The sequence below is a fragment of the Neophocaena asiaeorientalis genome, unplaced genomic scaffold (assembly GCF_003031525.2).
Source record: "Neophocaena asiaeorientalis asiaeorientalis breed wild unplaced genomic scaffold, Neophocaena_asiaeorientalis_V1.1 scaffold254, whole genome shotgun sequence".
NCBI lineage: Eukaryota > Metazoa > Chordata > Mammalia > Artiodactyla > Phocoenidae > Neophocaena > Neophocaena asiaeorientalis.
The window spans coordinates 294,341-314,960 of NW_020174705.1; the positions used below are offsets into that span (position 1 = coordinate 294,341).

General features: G+C 54.9%; 1 protein-coding gene across 3 annotated transcripts in view; it reads right to left on the reverse strand.

The window, feature by feature from the left end:
• AXIN1 (axin 1) overlaps positions 1-20,620 on the reverse strand; it is a 60,011-nt gene that overhangs the window by 11,068 nt on the left and 28,323 nt on the right. For all 3 annotated transcript variants that reach the window (XM_024759387.1, XM_024759386.1, XM_024759388.1), the window contains exons 3-5: positions 11,863-12,003; positions 8,449-8,545; positions 1,298-1,435 (exon numbers count right to left, since the gene is read on the reverse strand). In XM_024759387.1, the coding sequence (XP_024615155.1) occupies positions 1,298-1,435; positions 8,449-8,545; positions 11,863-12,003 (376 nt within the window). The remainder of the gene's footprint in view (positions 1-1,297; positions 1,436-8,448; positions 8,546-11,862; positions 12,004-20,620) is intronic.

A 20,620-nucleotide genomic window follows, 5' to 3' on the forward strand; every position in this document is an offset into this window, starting at 1 on the left:
GCAACCCCCGACCCCAGCCCTGCCGGCCACTCCCTCCCAAGCAGTGAGACCAAGTCACGGGAGCCGGCAGGGTGGGTGCCTGTCGGGTGACCTCGGGGGCTGCGCGAGGACAGCTGGTCAGCTCAGGGGAAGCCCTCAGGCCACACCTTCTCTGCTGTGAGGGCCGTGCCGTTGCCATGCGGGCGGAAGAGGAGAGCGAGGGCCAAGCAGGCTCCCTGAGGCTCCTCGCAGCACAGCCCTGCCCACCAGTGTCTCACTCTCAGGGCTGCCTTCTGGCGCTGTGAGGGGTCCCAGGTTCTGACACGCTACGGGAAACCTGCCTGCTGTCTCCCCACAGGGGAAGATGGGGGAGCCAGGCCCCCTGTTTCAGGGCTGGGCATCACTGGGAGCTCTGGAGCCGGGTGCAGGCGGACCTCCAGGTGTGACCACGTGCCAGGCCCCATGTCCACCCTGATGGCAGTGCCTCCAGACTGTTGTACACACGGCCCACCCGGGGAACGCGGAACTGAAACAGCAGGGCCCTCCCAAGGGTTCTGATGGGGTCCAGCGAGGGCTCAGGTCCTGTATATTAAATAGGAAGATCGGGTGGAGAAACAACTCCTTTAGGAAACGTCACATTTTTGAGTTTCAGGTATTGGGCAAAATATCGAGAAGAGAACAGATTTCTGCTCTAAGAGAAAAAGCAAATGCCCGTGGGACACAGAACTGAGGCCCACAGAGTCCAGGGGGGACTGGGCACAGGGAGGGCGTGTGAGGGGCACACCTGTCACCAGCACCTCTGCACGGAGGCCCTGAATGTGTGGAAACGAATCTAGTAGAATGACACGCCCAGGGCAACAAAAGCAAGGTATCTCTGGCAGTTATGGGCAGAAAGGTATTAAAGCAAATAAATTACAAATATTATGAAACTTCTTAGCCTCCAAAGTTCCATCAAACAAGGCTGCAGGTCAGAAAACAAGACAAAACAGAGCCTGTGTCCAGACCTAAAAGCCACTCTGCACTCGGAAGTGACAAGTGGGAGCCTCCTGCCCCTCCTGCCCATGTGAGGGCATCTCAGCTCCGCGTGGCAGGGAGGGCACTGACCAGGATGCAGGCCAGGCCTGGGTCCGCGAGCAGGTGTCATGGGAGAGCTGTCCATAAGCCCCCAAGTCGGGGTGGAGCATGATCCAGTGGGGTGGGGAGGTGCTAGGGGGCCCTGGTGGGAGCAGCTCAGGGCCTGAAGGCCCCCTAAACTCTACCGAGTGTGGTCACACACCTCAGTGACCCGGCGTGGCGCCCCGCCATGGGACCCACTCACCATCCGGACACGCTTCAGCCGCTCCTCCAGCTTCTCCTCGGCCTCCCGCGTCCGCTGCACAGCCTCCAGGCGGTGGATGAGCTCTGCGGCAAACTTCTGGGGCTCCACACGGACTTCCTTTGGCATTCGGTACGTGCGCTGCAAGGAGACGCTGCTGGTGAGCCGTACGTGCAGTGTGGAGCTGCTCCGCGCCCAGGTGGCCTGCCACGCCACAGGTGAGGAGAGAACATGGGGCCTGCATTTTATCCAACCCAGAGCTGACCCAGCAGTGAGAACGAGCAGACACCACCGCTTCCCACCTCACATGACCCTGGATGGAGACACTGAGCAGGCCGGGAGCTGTGTCCCCAGGACAAAGGCCACCCCGGCGCCCTCAGCCCAGGGGCGCCTACCCCGAGAGCTTCTGGCCTGTCCCAGAGAAGCGCTTCTCGTGACTGCCCAGGCTGGGACCCAGGGCAGCTGGGGCCGTGGCAGAGGCGTGGCAGGAGAGCTGCAGCTGTGAAAACCACTGAGGACAGGACGAGCCCATGGGCCAGAAGGGCTGGCCGCTCCCTGCAGCGCCCGCCCTGCACACAAGGGGGCAGCAGTGCCTGGCACTCAGGTGTGTGTGGACCAGGCTCTGGACTCTGATGTTGGGATGAGGGACACAAAATACTGGGTACAGGAAAGAGTCAAGGGAGAGGTGGGATGACAGACGGCTCTTCCTTTCAGAGAACATAACTCCGCGATGCAGTTTACAACAATACACTGGATAGCTTTTTCTTTTGTGGGGGTGGGGAGTAGCTAGCTTTAATGTGAAATAATTTCAAATCCAAAACAGTTGCAAGAAGAGTACGAAGAACTCCTGTGCACCCTCACCTGGACCCCAGCCCACTGCCACCTGCCACACTTGATGTAACTTTCTCCCCTAGACACAGACAGGCACACACTTTCCTGAGCCAGCAGAGAACACTCTGATCATGTGACGCCTGCTAACTCCCATACGCTTTAGAATGTATTTAACAAAAACCAAGGACAATCTTGTACCCAGCTACAGGACAATTATAAAAAAAAAAAAATCCTGATACAATATTCTTATCTAATCACAGATCTTATTCCAATTTCACCAGTTGTCCCAATAAACGTACTCTATAGCAAAACATGTTTTAAAAATCTAAGCCACTGAGGTCTAAGTGAGGGAGGGATGGGAGGGATGGGAGCGGCAGGAGGGCTGCAGGAGGAGGCTGGTGAGGGAGAGGGGAGACCCAAGGGAGGGAGGGCCTGGAAGGGCCTGGGGACAGGGTGGCGCACAGGGGCCCTCTCTGACCTCTGGGTGGATAGTGGCTATGTAGAACCCTGGCCTCCAGACAGAAGCAGGCGAGGCGGGAAGCCGCGGGACAGGGGTGGGAGCCTGGGCAGAGCTGGTGCCCACACAGCCCTCCTACCAGGGGGCTCTGGACATGGTCTGGATTTGCACACCCATTCCTCATCTACAAGACAGGAGTGAGAACAGTTCCTGGTTCCTCAGAAACATGTAAAATTAGGGAAGAATGTGACATCAAGGGCTCAGAAACAAGCCACTGAGGCTGACGCTGACCACGACAGGCTCGAAGAGGCCTGGACACAGGCCAATGCTTCAGAGGCAGAGAAGCTGGTGCCAAGGGTCAGGCAGTGCCCAACACCAGTCAGAGGTTTGTCCTGGAGCCAAGGAGCCCATGCCCAAGAAGGGCAGTCAGGGTGCCCAGCACTTCTAGAAGGTCCTGAGAGAAGGTGGGCGTGGATGATGAGCCCCAGACGACTGGGTGGTGGGACGGCCAAAAGGCTGGGCCCTGGAAGGAGTCCTCAAGAGCGGGCGTTGGGACAGACCATGGGGAGCTGAGGGCAGCCCGGCCCCACCAAGCTGGCTGGTCAGAGGTCAGAGGCAGGAGAGCCGGGGCAGGGAGCACTGAGCCAAGAGTGCTGTGACACCAGCACGACATCCAGATGGTGAGAGCGCACGGTTCTGACCACACAAGAGCAGAAGGAAAAAGTTCTTGATGAGATCCAGCGAGTCCATTCTGGAAAACAGCCTCCAAGCTGTGCAGCTGTGACTCCAAAAATAGGAAAGCTGTCAGAAGTTACAATGATTATCAGATTCATGGAAGAACGGTAACCTCTCCAGCTTTGAAGAAATTTTTAAAAATCCACAAAGGAAAATATTTCAAGTAAATAAAAATGTGAAACTTCTGAGGAATCTAAAAGGCCAACAAAGAAAGAAGAGGCTCCTCTCTCAGCCTTAAGGATCTCAGGACCAGACACTTCACATGTGGAGGGCCACAGGCTCCCCCACACGCTGGCACCTCTCTCCCACGACAGTCACCCACATGCGTCCCCTCTACTGGCCTCCCCAAACCCCCGTGCATCTTGCAGCGAGGAGCACTGAACACAGTAGACCCCCCGAGAAATGGCAACTCCCAAAAAAGACATACAACGGCAACAGGAGTCTCAGCTCCCTGGACCCACCTCCGCCCACCACCCAGCGTCCGGTCCAACAATCAAACAATGTGCACGGGCTCCCGGGGCACCAGCCACAGAAGACATGTCGCTGGCGAACAGAGGCGCGAAGCAGCATTCTCTTCCCGTTGGCAGGGAAGGCGTCCACGTGAGTCGTGGTGGATGAGGCTGAAGTCTCTTCACCTTGAACCTCAAACCACATCACTGAACAAAACTCGGCTGCACCTTCTGCCCCGAGCACATGGCCAGGCTGAGCACAGCTGCTGACCAGCCCCCGACCAGCCCTCGCCCTGGCAGGGACTGCGCTCCCCGCGTGCAGACAGCCGCACCCCAGGGAGGACTCCCCCGACTGCAGGCCACTCACGGTGTTTCTCCTCTCACCCCATTTACCCGGCACGGCCGTTCTCTTGAATCTGGGCTCAAGACTGGCCGCTCCCTGCAGCGCCCGCCCTGCACACAAGGGGGCAGCAGTGCCTGGCACTCAGGTGTGTGTGGACCAGGCTCTGGACTCTGATGTTGGGATGAGGGACACAAAATACTGGGTACAGGAAAGAGTCAAGGGAGAGGTGGGATGACAGACGGCTCTTCCTTTCAGAGAACATAACTCCGCGATGCAGTTTACAACAATACACTGGATAGCTTTTTCTTTTGTGGGGGTGGGGAGTAGCTAGCTTTAATGTGAAATAATTTCAAATCCAAAACAGTTGCAAGAAGAGTACGAAGAACTCCTGTGCACCCTCACCTGGACCCCAGCCCACTGCCACCTGCCACACTTGATGTAACTTTCTCCCCTAGACACAGACAGGCACACACTTTCCTGAGCCAGCAGAGAACACTCTGATCATGTGACGCCTGCTAACTCCCATACGCTTTAGAATGTATTTAACAAAAACCAAGGACAATCTTGTACCCAGCTACAGGACAATTATAAAAAAAAAAAAATCCTGATACAATATTCTTATCTAATCACAGATCTTATTCCAATTTCACCAGTTGTCCCAATAAACGTACTCTATAGCAAAACATGTTTTAAAAATCTAAGCCACTGAGGTCTAAGTGAGGGAGGGATGGGAGGGATGGGAGCGGCAGGAGTGCTGCATGAGGAGGCTGGTGAGGGAGAGGGGAGACCCAAGGGAGGGAGGGCCTGGAAGGGCCTGGGGACAGGGTGGCGCACAGGGGCCCTCTCTGACCTCTGGGTGGATAGTGGCTATGTAGAACCCTGGCCTCCAGACAGAAGCAGGCGAGGCGGGAAGCCGCGGGACAGGGGTGGGAGCCTGGGCAGAGCTGGTGCCCACACAGCCCTCCTACCAGGGGGCTCTGGACATGGTCTGGATTTGCACACCCATTCCTCATCTACAAGACAGGAGTGAGAACAGTTCCTGGTTCCTCAGAAACATGTAAAATTAGGGAAGAATGTGACATCAAGGGCTCAGAAACAAGCCACTGAGGCTGACGCTGACCACGACAGGCTCGAAGAGGCCTGGACACAGGCCAATGCTTCAGAGGCAGAGAAGCTGGTGCCAAGGGTCAGGCAGTGCCCAACACCAGTCAGAGGTTTGTCCTGGAGCCAAGGAGCCCATGCCCAAGAAGGGCAGTCAGGGTGCCCAGCACTTCTAGAAGGTCCTGAGAGAAGGTGGGCGTGGATGATGAGCCCCAGACGACTGGGTGGTGGGACGGCCAAAAGGCTGGGCCCTGGAAGGAGTCCTCAAGAGCGGGCGTTGGGACAGACCATGGGGAGCTGAGGGCAGCCCGGCCCCACCAAGCTGGCTGGTCAGAGGTCAGAGGCAGGAGAGCCGGGGCAGGGAGCACTGAGCCAAGAGTGCTGTGACACCAGCACGACATCCAGATGGTGAGAGCGCACGGTTCTGACCACACAAGAGCAGAAGGAAAAAGTTCTTGATGAGATCCAGCGAGTCCATTCTGGAAAACAGCCTCCAAGCTGTGCAGCTGTGACTCCAAAAATAGGAAAGCTGTCAGAAGTTACAATGATTATCAGATTCATGGAAGAACGGTAACCTCTCCAGCTTTGAAGAAATTTTTAAAAATCCACAAAGGAAAATATTTCAAGTAAATAAAAATGTGAAACTTCTGAGGAATCTAAAAGGCCAACAAAGAAAGAAGAGGCTCCTCTCTCAGCCTTAAGGATCTCAGGACCAGACACTTCACATGTGGAGGGCCACAGGCTCCCCCACACGCTGGCACCTCTCTCCCACGACAGTCACCCACATGCGTCCCCTCTACTGGCCTCCCCAAACCCCCGTGCATCTTGCAGCGAGGAGCACTGAACACAGTAGACCCCCCGAGAAATGGCAACTCCCAAAAAAGACATACAACGGCAACAGGAGTCTCAGCTCCCTGGACCCACCTCCGCCCACCACCCAGCGTCCGGTCCAACAATCAAACAATGTGCACGGGCTCCCGGGGCACCAGCCACAGAAGACATGTCGCTGGCGAACAGAGGCGCGAAGCAGCATTCTCTTCCCGTTGGCAGGGAAGGCGTCCACGTGAGTCGTGGTGGATGAGGCTGAAGTCTCTTCACCTTGAACCTCAAACCACATCACTGAACAAAACTCGGCTGCACCTTCTGCCCCGAGCACATGGCCAGGCTGAGCACAGCTGCTGACCAGCCCCCGACCAGCCCTCGCCCTGGCAGGGACTGCGCTCCCCGCGTGCAGACAGCCGCACCCCAGGGAGGACTCCCCCGACTGCAGGCCACTCACGGTGTTTCTCCTCTCACCCCATTTACCCGGCACGGCCGTTCTCTTGAATCTGGGCTCAAGGTGCAGGGCCAGGAAACACAGACCCTCAGGATGCAGGACTGCCCGCCACGGGCCTTCCGGGACCCAAGGGCACCGCTGTTCTGATTCTGGAAGCTGCTCGGGCGGCACGTGGGCTCTGGGCCACCCTGTCCTCTCCGCCCCTCTCAGTGCTGCACGCAGACAACCCGCCCCCGTGCTACTCCGGCTCTTTCTGTAGGTTTTGTCTAACACTTTGCTTAATTTTTCAAATTAAAAAAATTTTATTTTGGAAAAAATCTCAAACTTGCAGACAAGTTGCAAGAACAACATGAAGAACGTTTTTTCTGGATCTGACAGCAGACGGCGTGCTTCCTACACGCAGGAACTCTCCCACACGAGCACCTCCAGCCCCGACCCGCCTCCCTGGGCTCACCCTGGAGGGTGCGGTGGCCTCAGCTGGGTCCACATGGGATTTTCATGACCCCATGACCTATGAGAGTTAAAGGGCAGTTCTTGTGCAGGACGGCCCTCGGCTCAGGCTATGTCCTCGCAGGGGTAGCTCTGGCATCCTGTCACGGACGTAGGAGCCCAGGCAGGTCCTTTCACAAAGCAGCTTTCTCCCCCGGGAGTATGTGGTCTGTGAGGGGACACTGGGGACGATGCTGACACCCTGCTCATCAATGGGCTCGACCCCCCCGTCACGTCAGCATCCACGCACGGACCCCACTCCACGGCACGACTGTGACCCTTTCCATGTCCCCTCACACCCCTATTTTTTCCAGGACACAAGATGCTGGGCACCTCTTCTGTGCCCCTGCCCAGCCTGGTCCACAGAGCAGAGAGGACACGTGTGGCCACGGCCTCGGCTCAGGCCCAGGCTGCTCCAGACATGAGCCAGCTCAGCGCTCCCCAGGAGGCTGCCCACAGGCAGGCACACGTATGCGCACACGCGTACATGTACACACACACGTGCACACACAGCCCTCATAGCGTCTTCCACTTGTCCCTAAGCAGACACCATCGGTGCCTGGTTCAGGCGCATCTGTGCCAAGGGGTAGCTGGGAGGTGACAAAATGCCCTCTTCTCAACCATATCACTTTTCTTATTTGGAAATTAAAGCATCTACAGAAAAGTGAAAAGACTCTAACCAAGGAATCCTGATGGAGGGTAGGTGTGTGCAACAATCCTGAGATGCATCTGCTCTCCCTGCACAGAAACCGCCAGGAAGACACGAGTCACTGTGGATGCACCAACGCGACAAGACCACATCTTCCCTGCAAGGTCTTTCCCGCTCCAAGTCAACGCGTCCAAACGAGAACAGCTAATCCCTCCCGTCATCAGCAAAGGAACTCTCTGCCCAGCCCCACCCTGCACTGGGCTCTCTGAGGGTCCCCAGTGCCCACGATCAGGAGAACCACTATCACCTTGTTATTTTTATCCAAGAGGTGAAGTTGAGGCAGCTTTGAAGTCAGGATGCCCCACAGTTCAGCCACAGGCGGCCGATGCCTTGTTTCATCCCGAACAAAGCAGTGCTCATGGGTGCTCAGGACGGGGGCACTGCCACGCTGTCCCACAGAGCCGCCGGCCGCCAGTCTGGCCAGGCCTGGGCATCGAGCCAGCGACAGGCTCCGAGCGGTTCTCCCACCTCCAGGAGAAGCACCTCACTTAACACGATGGGAAAGGCTGTGAGGAGGGCAGTCCCTGCTCATCTGTACCGACTGTGCAGGCCCTGCCCCCTCCAGCCACAGGGCGAGAATGTGTGTGACCGTGTGCCGTGCCTGGACCTGAGCTGAGCTCCTCGGAAGTCAGGCCAGTGCCACAGCAGCCTGGTCAGAGTGGAGAGAACGGGTGGGCACGGGTCCGGGTGGGCACGGGTCCAGGAGGGCAGGTGAGCCCCAAACTCGGAGACAGGGAGGGCGAGGGCTGTGCAGACAAACTTACAGGAATGTGAGGTAGAGGCACGCGCCCGTTGACCTGGACGCTCTCCTGCATCTCCCGGCGGTGCTGCTTGCGGATCCTGTAAGGTGGGACTCCATCCCTGTCCAGGAGAAAGAGACAGTCCAGAGTAAGCACAAATAGAATGGCTCAACCAAGTTCAGCTGAGCTGGCTTTATCTAGAGCAGGGCCAGCACAGCCTATTTTTCTGAGGTGTTATGGGCTAAGAATGACTTTAACATTTTTAAAGCAGAGGAGGAACATGGGACAGAGACTATTCGTGATCCTTTATGGAAAATGTGTGCTGACCCCTGCTTTACTGCCCAGGCAGGATATGGTGTGCCTACCTGGAAGGGGTGCTCTAAATGGACTGGAAACATTGGAGGGCTGCAAAATGGCCAAGACAATCTAGATATCGTTGAAAGAGATTTCCAAGGTTCCTATATTCTGCTTTCTTCCAAGGTAAATTGGTAATGCAGTGTAATCTCTCTGTCAAATGCTCAAATTAGCTTCCTTGACATAAATTTTAGTTATAAACCCTTTTGAAGATTATGATAAAAATAAAAATTAAATTACATACTGTTGGGACTTCCCTGGTGGTGCAGTGGATAAGACTCCACACTCCCAATGCAGGGGGTCTGGGTTTGATCCCTGGTCAGGGAACTAGATCCCACATGCATGCTGCAACTAACAGTTCACATGCCACAACTAAGGAGACCGTGTGCCGCAACTAAGGAGTCCTGGAGCTGCAATTAAGGAGCCTACCTGTTGCAACTAACACCTGGAGCAACCCAATAAATAAATAAAAAAATTTTTTAATTACATACTGTCTTTAAAATAACGAAGCACTTATTCAAGAGAAGTAGCAGATCCAACACATGGCTCACTGCACATGTACTGTCCCTTAAGAACTCGGCAGCTCTCTCCTGCCATTTGAAAGCTACTCCGGGGAGCACAGTGGCCAACAGGAGCCTTCTCTGGTCCCCGCTTCTGTCTCTGAAGGACTCTGCGGCATGCTGCCACCTCCGACAGCTCGAAGAGATGGCCCTCCCAATTGTCTGCTACTGAAAGACTCTAGCCTCCCAGTTGTCCGGCAGGTGCAGTGAACGTCTGTGCCAGTGATCCTAACCCCTTGCATCCTGCTCAAGCACTGCCCACAGGGCAAGTGCTGCCAGAGCAGTGCTGTTTTCACTGGACACCAGGATGTGAACACGCAGCCATGACAATTCTGATCTCACTGCATCGACTGCTAGAGCACCTAGCAAAGGCACCAAGCACACAGCACTCGGTGTGTCCTGGTCCCATCCCGGGCAGACACACATCAACAGCTCTGTGGCTTTGTGGGCGGGCAGGGCTGCACCCCAGGCTGGGTGGAAAGGGTGCACTTAGGTTCAGAGCAGGGCAGAGAGAGGCTGTGGTGTACCCAGGTGTCCCTGGCTGTCAGGGTCCCAGGCAGTGCCACAGTGCAGATGGCTCAGCAGTCCAGCAGGGCCAGGCTGCTCCAGGGGACAGGCATCAGCGAAGAGCGTCAAGTACATCTGAACGCCCTCACATATCCCAGGGCTTGTTCAGGTGTCCCAAGCCACCAACTTGTCTGTTTCTCATGTACTCTGACAGGGCACCTAAAATCCATACGCTTCTGAGGATCAGGCACCATCCTCAGAATCTATGCCCGAAGTCAATGGACTACGAAGCACTTCACCAGGTGGAGGCGACCCTGAGTTGCCATCAGAAATAATTTAGATGAAACACACGATCCTATTTTTTGCCTCATATACATTCAAATATCTGCCACAATTTTACATTCCTAATTCTCGACTATGCCTACATTTCTGAGTCTCAGTGTAAACCAAGATGAATAGAACATCAGGGAAAAAAATATTTAAAAATTTTTAGATCTTCCCTTTAGCAAACACATGTCCTTTTCTTGGAGAGAATTAAGAGACTAATTGTCATTGCAGCAACTGAGTTTTGGGGAAGAGGAAAACAGATCTCGTGCTGTCAGCTGCTCCTGGGGGTCTGAGGGCTGCAGTTCGTTGGAACCCTTTTATGTGATACTTCATATTCACGGAAGGTAGTGTTTGAAACCCCAGTAATTTCAACTAAGTTGTTAAAAACATGTCGACATTTTGTATTAAAGATTCAAGACAAAGGAGAAGGTAACAATGAATGAGAAATGCCCCACAGAGGCTCAACCTGACGGGATGATGCCTCCACCATGTGGTCACCAAAGGGGAAGAGAAAGGTCACCAGGTGCACACAGCACGGGGCTGCAGGAACCTGCTCAGGGACCCGTCCCGTCAGCGGCCTGACCCCCCATCCCATCCAGCAGCCTGCCCCATCCCGTCCAGCGGGATGCAGCGTGGAAAGCAGCGCAAAGACACAGGCAGTACAAAGCGTATACCGAGAAGACGGCCCACAGAGCAAGACCTCAACGTGGAAAGGCCTGCTCACCTACAAAGACGAGCTCGGCAGCCTTTTCCTCTTTATTTAGACCTATCTGACCTCTAGACCCTAGCCAGGGCGGGGGCAGAGTCCCCATGACCCGCTGAGAGCAGCCAGGGCCACAACCCCACATGCTCTCGTGGGGACAGGACACCTGCGGATGCGGCCACGGGCCCACACCTGCTGGCTTCACAGCCAAAGGATGCCTCCTGCCCTGGGCCTGGGCCCGGCCAGAACCTTCCCCTCGGTGGCGGTCAGATGGCAAACGGCGTACGACCGAAAGCTGGGCGAGCCTGACACTCATGGGTGGTGGATTCAGGGCCCCACGTGACCCAAGCAGGCAGATAGGCAACACCCTGATGTAACATGGCCATGGTCTGACACAATCAAACTTCTGACGCACGCCTGGGTCCCCAAAGTCACCTGCTGAACCAAAGAGGAAGGTATCAGAAACAAGCACTTCCCCCCAAGGGAGGGTTTTCCCTGGAGAGGACGATGAAGGAAGCTGTCACCATCAAGTGACACAGAGGCTCAATGTGGCTCCTGTGGCCCCTGGTGGCCACCCCTGAGCTGTCAGGCAGAACAGAACCACACTGAGGGGACGACAAGCACTGCTGAGCAGGTGAGACAGCTTCCAGATTAAAGGAGCGTGAGCGCAGAGCAGGATGGACCGGAGATGCCCTCGGGGACGGCCCGCCTTGGCCGCGCCTCCGACGTGAACACCAGAGAGACCCAGAACCTGGGGCGCCAGCCCAGGCAGCTCTGAGGCTTTCCCTCTTCCAAAGGTTCCAGCAGCCTTGGCCTGGAGGGAAGCAACTACAACAAACCTTGGCTCCAGTTTGCTTGCGGATTTCTAGCGACACTCCCTGCAATGCGGATGCACTGACACCCCACTGGGGAGGGCCCCAAAACAGCTTCTGGGGAGACGGCCCTGGCTGCACCTTAGGGGCTGCTCTCCCAGGCAGGGGCACTTACACGCTGCTGTCGGTGAGGGACAGGCTGTCAGCATCGCTGGACAGGCTCTGCTGCTCACTGTCGTTGGCGCTGGTGGCTGGGGCGAGGGCATAGCCAGAGTTGACGTAGTAGGGGTTGACAGGCTCCCGCCAGGATCCATACCTGCCAACAAAGAGGCACGTTAGCAGCTGCCGGACAATGTCCTCGTGCATTTATCCACATTTTCATAATCATCTGATATCCCAATATGTCAACTGCGGATGCAAACAATTCAGAAGACGGAGCAGAAAGGGCTGGCGTCTCCACCCTGCCTCCCACTCCGCTGTCCTTCCCAGGGAGATGGGCATCTCCCACATCTTCCCTCCACATGAGGCAGACGTGTAAGTGAACACACGGAGCGTTATTTGGGTTGGCATTTTTATGCACATAACTGGAAACGGGGCACGGCTGCTCTGCTCTCCCTGCTCCTACAGAGCGCTGCCCGCAGACTCGCTAATCAGCCGCAAAGCCACCCGACCCTGTGGGCACAGCCGTAGCACCAGTGCCACGGCCCCCTCAAGAGGATCACGGAGTGGGCCAGGACTCCCGTGCACTGAGAACTGCCACAGGACGGATGAGGGGGATGGTGGGTGAAGGGACCTGTGGGTTTAACAGTGGCTGTCTCGATGCCCCACCGGCCACTTCTTCCCAGGAGCAGTCCAGCACTCCCTGGGTGGGACCCAACACCACTTGTCACGTGAATAGCCAGAAACTGACACCTGGGTTTAGTCTGCATTTCCCTGGTTGGTGGTCAGGCTGGAGGTTTGGGTGTCACTTAAATTCCCTCCTCTTTACCTGTTCATACCTCTGTCCATTTTCTATTAGACTGTTTATGAGTTTCTTAGTGATTTACAGATGCCTTTAAATATTCTTACTATTAACCTCTGGTTATATACGGGAAAAATATTTTCTCCCTAAATGTCACTTTTTAACGTTGTTTATGTTGATCTTGATATTACAAAAGTTTTTTATTTCTGTGAAATCAGATTTACCAATCTTTCCCTTTATAGATTTTTCTGTATCTTACATAGGCCAGCTTTCCTCATTCAAAGATTACAAATATATTCTTCTGTTTTTCCTCAAATGCTTCAATCGTTGTTTTTTAAAAATTTAGATCTCTACCTGAAATATGTATGTGTAAAACCTACCTACTCCCTTGTATCAAAATGGAGAGGCAGCCGTTAGCATTAAGTACTGCACAATCCACCTTGTTCTGAATACTTTCACACCTAACTCCCCGAACACATGCATCGATTTCTGGAGTCTACTCTGCTCTGCTCATCCCACGATGGCCCTACTGGCCCTTCGCTGCTGCTCCCCACACTGCCTCCTCTTCCCAGAGCCTCCCTGGAGGCAACGCTGGTCAGTCCCCGCGGGCTGCCGAGGGCTACGACGTGCTGGAGGCCCATCGAGCCCGTGCAAACGCCCTTGGCTCCAGCCTCGCTCTGGTCAGGGCGCTCGTGAACAGCAGCTGCACTGACTCCAGGGACATGGTAGGAGTCACCTCGTCCCTTGGACTTGTGTCCTCGATGCGGGAGGAGAAGGGACCGCAACACTTCTAAATTGACGGAGCCCCGTGTGGACGCCCACCACCAGAAGAACAGAACTTCTGGAAGCCCTGGTTTGTGCTGTGCACACACTCAGGAAAAGGCACCTTTCCATCTTGGACACCTGTCATGCAGCACACGTGGGCCAGGCCGGGCAGCGCAGCTGGAGAGGAGCGGCCCACCTCCCCAGGGGCCACAAGCACAAACAGTGCAGCCATGGCACCCCACCTGTTCTGCCACTGAGGCCACAGTAGTGGATGGTGATGTGGCACACAACTCTCCCGCCAGCTCAGGATCAGGTGCTCATCATCCCCACACCACAGGGGGACACTGCAGAGGGTCAGTCACCACGCACCATGGTCCTTCTGACCCACCCACGGCAGCCTGAGGGCATCCCTGGAGCCCACTAACATGTTCTGGCCAAATGAGGGCAGCATCAGCATCACAGAGGCTTATGGGAAGGGATGGGGACACGTTCACAGACGAGGACCCGCATGCACCTGGTCCTACGTTTACGCTGACACGGAGCAGACGTCTGCAACGTCACGCTCTTTCTCAGGGACACTGCTATTCCTCTGGTTCTTTAAAAACAAAACCGCCAGTGCTGTCACCATTAACAGTCACTGTACTGGAACTCAGATCACAGGGAGCGCTAAGCTGCTCTTCAGTGTCCCCGTCACGTCGTGGCCAGCACCCTGCACACCCATGAGGGCAGGACCAAGCCTGCAACGCCAACGCACCAGGGCCGTCTGCTCCCTCCTGACAGGTCCCGGGCACGTCTTTCACGCGTATAGAAAAACCAGCTTTGAGGCGATAAGCAGGAAAAACATGGATCCTTTCCACGGCCTCCAGTACAGAGCAAGCCCCACTATGTACACAGCTCCCAGTCCAGAACAAAGGGAAGCAAAGGGCTGTCGAGAGAGAACAGAAAGGAGGGAGACCAGCGAGGTGCTGACCGTGGACAGGAAGGCTGGCTCTCAGGACAGAGGCGCTGCAGGCTGCCGCGTGACAGAGGAAGTTCTGGGAAATGTCACTCGGGGGACGCTGGGCTGCTCCCCACAAGACGGCCAGGAATCAGAACCCAGATACGGCATCCAGGGAAACCTCCAAGCTCTCTGTAGTTTCCAGTCCTCAGAATAAAAGCCTGCCGGGGACCGTCCGGCCTCCCTGTCGCCTGCTCTCTGGGGTTGCTGCTGGCAGGATTTTGCTTTCCATCCTTTCACACTCAACCCTCCTAGATCCTTTTACTTTTGTGTGTCCTTTGTAAGCAGCTAGCCTTTTCAAGTTCCAGTTTGACCATTTTTCCTTTTAATTGCTTCCTTTGGTCCTGTTGCATTCAATGTGGTTACAGAGAGTGGATCCACCGTCTCATTGTTTGCTTTCTGTTTGTCACAGCTGTTCTATCTTCTTTTGTTCTTTCTTGCCTTCTTTTGGAATATTTTTTATTTTCCATCTCCTCCCTCTAACAAAGTAAGCCTTTTACTATTCTTTCAGTGGTTCCTTTAGAGATTATAATAGGTACCCTTGATGCATCAAGGTCCAATTAACTGCATTTTACCTGTTCCCAGGCAACACATGGTCAGAATTAACTCCACTAGGGACAGTCCAATGGTTAAGACTCCGAGCTTCCACTGCAGGTGGCACAGGTTTGATCCCTGGTCAGGGGACTAAGATCCCGGCATGCCCCCAAAAAATAATTAACTCCACTCACCTCCACACACACTTATGTGCTGTTGTTATCCTGGATTTTAATTCAGTGTAATGTCTTAAATCCCACAAGACATCATCAGTATTATTTTATCCCACCAGCAGTCACCTAGAGTTACCCACATACTTGCCCTTTCCCTCCTGCATTGGGTGTTTCCACCTGAGAGCATTTTCTTTCTGCCTGAAGAACACCCTTAAGTACGTCCTTTAGTAAAGGGGCTGCGGCTGACAACTTGGTGTTTGTTGGTCTGAAACTGTCTTAATTTCCCCTTTATTCCTGAAGGGTATTTTTACTGGGTTGGAATTCTGGTTGGTAATCATTTTCTGTTTCTAGGGAACTTTGTAAGCTTTTGGTGGGAATGTGAAATGGTACAGTCTCTGTGGAACACAGTGTGGCAGCTCCTAAAAATGAAAAGAGTCACCATATGATTCAGCAATTTCCCTTCTTTGCATATAGCCAAAGGAATTGAAAGCAGGGTCTTAAGAGACGTCTGTACACCCAGGCACTTTGAAATGTCACTCCTCATCATCGACCTCTCCACCTCCCGCAGCTCCTGGGAAGGTGAGGTGGTGCTGGCCCCCCCCACCCGCCCTGTTGCTGCCCCCCCTGCCACACCCGCCCCAGGCAGGCTCTCCTCCAGGCCCAGCGCCTGAAGCCAGAGTGCCACATCAACCCACACTTGGGATGCACAGCAGACAGACACGCCACAGACCAAAAACAGCAGGCAGCGCAACCCTGACATGGAGGTCGAGCTCGGACCCCGTCCACTGTCCCAGGAGTGGCCTCTAGAGCTATTCCTATGTTCCAAGATGCAGGCCACAGCCACACACTGACTGTCGTGTCTTCAGCCGCCTTCAACCTGGCTCCTAGTCCACCTCCTTCCCGAAGTGACATTCTCAAGAGCCTGGGCCAGTCGTTCCACAGAATGTCTCATGTGAGATCTGCATCTAACATTTCTGGCAGAACGTCACAGAAGTGATATTGTATCACCTCAAGGAAAACCATGGGACTTCCCTGGTGGTGCAGTGGTTAAGAATCTGCCTGCCAATGCAGGGGACACGGGTTTGATTCCTGGTCCAGGAAGATCCCACATGTCGCGGAGCAACTAAGCCCTTGTGCCACAACTACTGAAGACTGTGCGCCTAGAGCTCGTGCTCTGCAACGAGAAGCCACCACAATGAAAAGCCCACGCGCTGCAACAAAGAGTAGCCCCTGCTCGCTGCAACTAGAGAAAGCCCGTACACAGCAATGAAGACCCAACGCAGCTAAAAATAAAAATAAATAAAATAAATTTATCAGAAAAGAAAAACACCATGCCAGTTGGTCCCAATATTGGTGGCAAACCCAGTGCCTGCCAAGTGTTTCCACTCTAAATTTATTACTTTTCCTTTGTAATTAAGAGGTAATTTGTGGCGGAGATACTTTGAGATTATATACAAATCCTGTTCACACCCATCACTTGATCTGTATTTATCAGTTGGCGTCCTATGTACCCGAGCGGATTTTTATTTTATCCAGTGGATTATAATCCATTCCTTCCAGCTCTGCTCTTCCCAGAGCCCAGAGTCTGTCTGAGAACACTCCCCCACTCCCAGCCCCAGCCCTGAGAGATTTCCACCAAGGAGGTATCCGTAAACCTCCTTACCTGGATCCCCAAGGCTTCCTCCTCCGCATTTTTTATCACATTGTCTTGTATTCTTGAGTGCCTGATTATTTTTCATTCAGTACCTGGTTATTCTGGATGGAAAGCCAGACACTGTGTGAAAATCTTTCTAAACTGGCCGCCTGGGATGATGCTTTCTTCCCTAGAGCATATGCATTTTACCCTGGCCTGTGGCTGGTGCACTAGGAATCCAGCCACCTTAATCCAAAGTCAGGAACTGAGAGAGTCCGGGCTGGGCTGCAGGCTCTCAGAGGGTGGGGGGGGGGATCCCGACCCACGTGTGGGGCACCTTCCTCCCACACAGGCCCCAGCCCCCTGGAGCCCAAGGACCAGCCACACTTTCCAGACTGTCTCCCTGGGCTCCCTTCTCCTATGGGTCTGCCATTCCTTCCTGCTTGGTTAGCTCTCCAAAGGCTTCAATATGATTAAAAAGAAAACCAGTTCCCAGCGTTTCTAGCTATTCTCAGCAGTTTGCCCTGAACTGTGTGGTTGTCCAATACTAGAAGTGTGATTCCTCCATTTATGGGAGACTTCCTACCCCCTGGAAATCCTCTGGATGAAAGAGGATTCCTAACTTGCACCACTCCTGGGAGGAATGTCGATTAGACCTCTCTGCTGGTCCCACCACCTGCAGCCCAGCCTGAGTGCTTACACCACACAGCCCCGCAGAGCCCAGAGGGTGAGGCCTCATGGAATCACTTCTTCACCTTGGTCAGCATCCTTCAGCAGAAGTCTTGTGATTTTTTACTCAGAAATTCAGGCACATACTGCATTATGCTTCACGTTATGCTCCTGCTTGTTCTGGCATAAAAGTAATGCCGTAAGTGGCTTACCAAGTCCACTGAGCATTCCAGAAACACACTCAGGTTCCTGTCCTGCAGCAGCTTCACACGCTCAATTTGAGAAGCAAGGCTTCTGGTTGCCACGGCGAGACAGTCCCTGTGCCGCTCGCCTTCACATTGGTCTGGAGGAAACACCGGAGACCAGATACTCCACTCCCTGACTCTTTCCTAAGCAAGGTGGGGAGGTCTCTGAGGGGCCAATAAGGTGCAGTTTGCTTTTCTTAACATTGTAATTTGGCCACATACAAGTGCAGTTGCCTCAAGTACCTCCTAGAATTTTACTTGTGATTCTACTGGCCCCTAAAATCCCAAATCTGCCTGTGGGACACTGGTTCTTGATAGTCACTGGGTCTTGGCCCACACAGAGTTGCTAACTGTGGTGTGTGGTGCCCATCTCTCCTCCGGCAGGTGGCAGCTTCGGAATGGCGCCTGGCACGCGATGCATTCACTTGCCGACGTGGGGACATGGCCCAGCTACAACCTGAGGTTAAGCAGGAAAGGCACTTGTCTCCGTGCCAGGTGCCACTGGGAACACAGCCAACGAAACAGTGTGGGACGGGGCAGGGATGTGAACAATGATTAAGGTCATTTCAGACAAAGAAAATAAACAGAGACCAGAGGAAAGACGGAGCCTACGTGGCTTCCCCGACCGGTCAGACATGAGGCCCACTCAATAGTGGGCCTTAGCACAGCCCTGGGAGCCCTCCTGGCCCCCGTACCCAGCACCCTGCCACCCACTTCCTGACTCTGGATGCTGGAGTCGTTTCCAACCGTGGCAGCCTCATGTCTCAACCCACAATCCTTCTGCTCAGTGCCACACGTGCTGGAACTGGCAGGGCCCAACCCCCAGAAGTCATACCCATCTTCACCCAACACCTACTCCTCACTGAGCTCAAGCCTCACCATGTCCCAGGCCCGCATCTGCGTGCGGGGGGGCTGGCCTGGGCACTGTGGGGGTCCCTGCTCACCAAGAGGTGTTGGGGACGTACCACTGCACACTGTTCACAGAGGCCTGCCGTGGGAGCTGTTGGGTGGGAGGCTTGCCACGTGGCCAGAATCACTACCCCAAAGGGACAGCAAGTCCACTCCTGAGAGCACTTCCTCCATCAAGACCTTTAACTGATTAAAGGTCACACCTTCTGGACGAAATAAACCATCCCAAATGTGACCGGCATACCACCTGCTGAAACAGCATATCTATCTGTGCACTCACTCGTGGTCCTCGGCATTAAGGAAAATGTGCTTTCCTCCTGCCCACGGGGAGGCAGTTGGTGGTGCAGCCACCTGGACTTTAAGGCAAACGTGCGCTGCTTCCTCGGCCCTGCACCCCTCGCCATGCTCACCCCGCTCCATCTCCGCACATGCAGCCCCGTAGTACTTGGGAGCTCAAAACCCTCCGGGCCATGGAAACCTTCCAGGCCTGGCCACTTCAGGGTCTGAGGCCAGGGGGCCTAGAAGGGCAGAAGTGTGATGGAGGGAGGGGACTGCCACGCTGCCCAGAGTCCCCGCCCTGCCCATGCCACTCTCTTCCCTGAAGAGACCATCCACCGTGCACGCATCGGTTACCACGGGAACCGCAGCACTGGTCCTCAGTGAGCAGAGGCCAAAGCCCATTCGTACCTTGGCCCTTCCTCCCGGGCAGGTCTAAGCCTTCCACCTGCCTCTCCCCAGCCCACAGGCCACAGCTGCCACGTATCTTAATTCCTACACTGCAGTGCCTCCAATAGTGCTACGTAATTCATCCAGACTCTGCAGTTGTTTCCAACTGAAGGGCTGGTCAGAAGACCCTGACTCTGGAAATAGGAATCCCGCCTTCCTCTGTTTAGGGGAGCAGAGGGGGCAGTGTTGCTTCCTTCTCTGGGGTCTCCATCAACTCTTCAAGGTGCAAGAAAATCCAGAAACCTCTTGTCTCAAGGTCTGGCCCACGCTCACCCCATCACTCACAGACGTGGTGTGAGGAGAGCTGCGGCTCGGGCTTGGCCCTGGTGAGCTCGCCCCGCCTGCCGGACCCACCTGCCCGTCGTCAGCAGGAACCGGCCCCACTCCGCCTTTGGCTGGTTCTGTGACCACGCCTGGCTTCCACACCTGTAAACCGAGGAGAGCAGACCCAGAACGAGCCCCACAGGCCCACGCACATTGCTAAATGGGAGCGGGCGGCCTCGTCCTATGAGCAGGAGGGCAGAGTCCTGCTGCCCTGGAAAAGCATCAGGAGAAGTGGGCTCTGGTTCCTGTTCTCTGTTTTTAAACCCACAGAAAATAGTATAGTTATGGAATTCATGGGCCGGAACCATAACGATGCTGAATGAGTGTAAGAGAACATGGCTGACCTTCCCCACGCTGCTTCTGACAGAGCTTCTCTCTAAGCAAACGCAAGGATTTAACTTTCAGAATACGTAATTCATTTGTATATTCAAACATAAGAAAGGTTAAAGGTACACCCCGGTGAACAGGGGGGTTTATCATCCCCATTTCAGAGGATGAGGGGAGCTGCCATCTGGTCTGCTCGGCCGGCCTGCAGGAACACGGACGCTGCGTTGCCCGTGCTCCTAAAACCCTGGGTCCCTGAGAGAAGGCAAATGATGTCTTGCACACAATTACAGAGCGCAGTGTGAGGGCTTCTGACACGCGTCCACCCTGTGCGGCCGCCACAGTGACCAAGAGGATGAGTGTGTCCACCGCCCCCAGTTTCCTTGTGCCCCTTCCGATCCCCTGTCCAGCCCCACCCCCACCCATCACTGTGTTCTCTAGAATCTCACACAGGAGCACACGCCCCCTCTCATCTGCTTCTCCTGCTGCCACATGGATCCTGCAGCCCATGCACGTCGGCCCTCTCATGCTGAGTGCTGCCTGAGGACTGGGGTGCTGCAGCGCACCCTCCACCGCCCGGCAACCGCTCTCCTCTGGGGCTACACGGCTCCACATCGGGCCAAGGCCAGTGCCCACCCTTCACTGCACCAGCTCCAGCGGCAGGGAGTGCGGT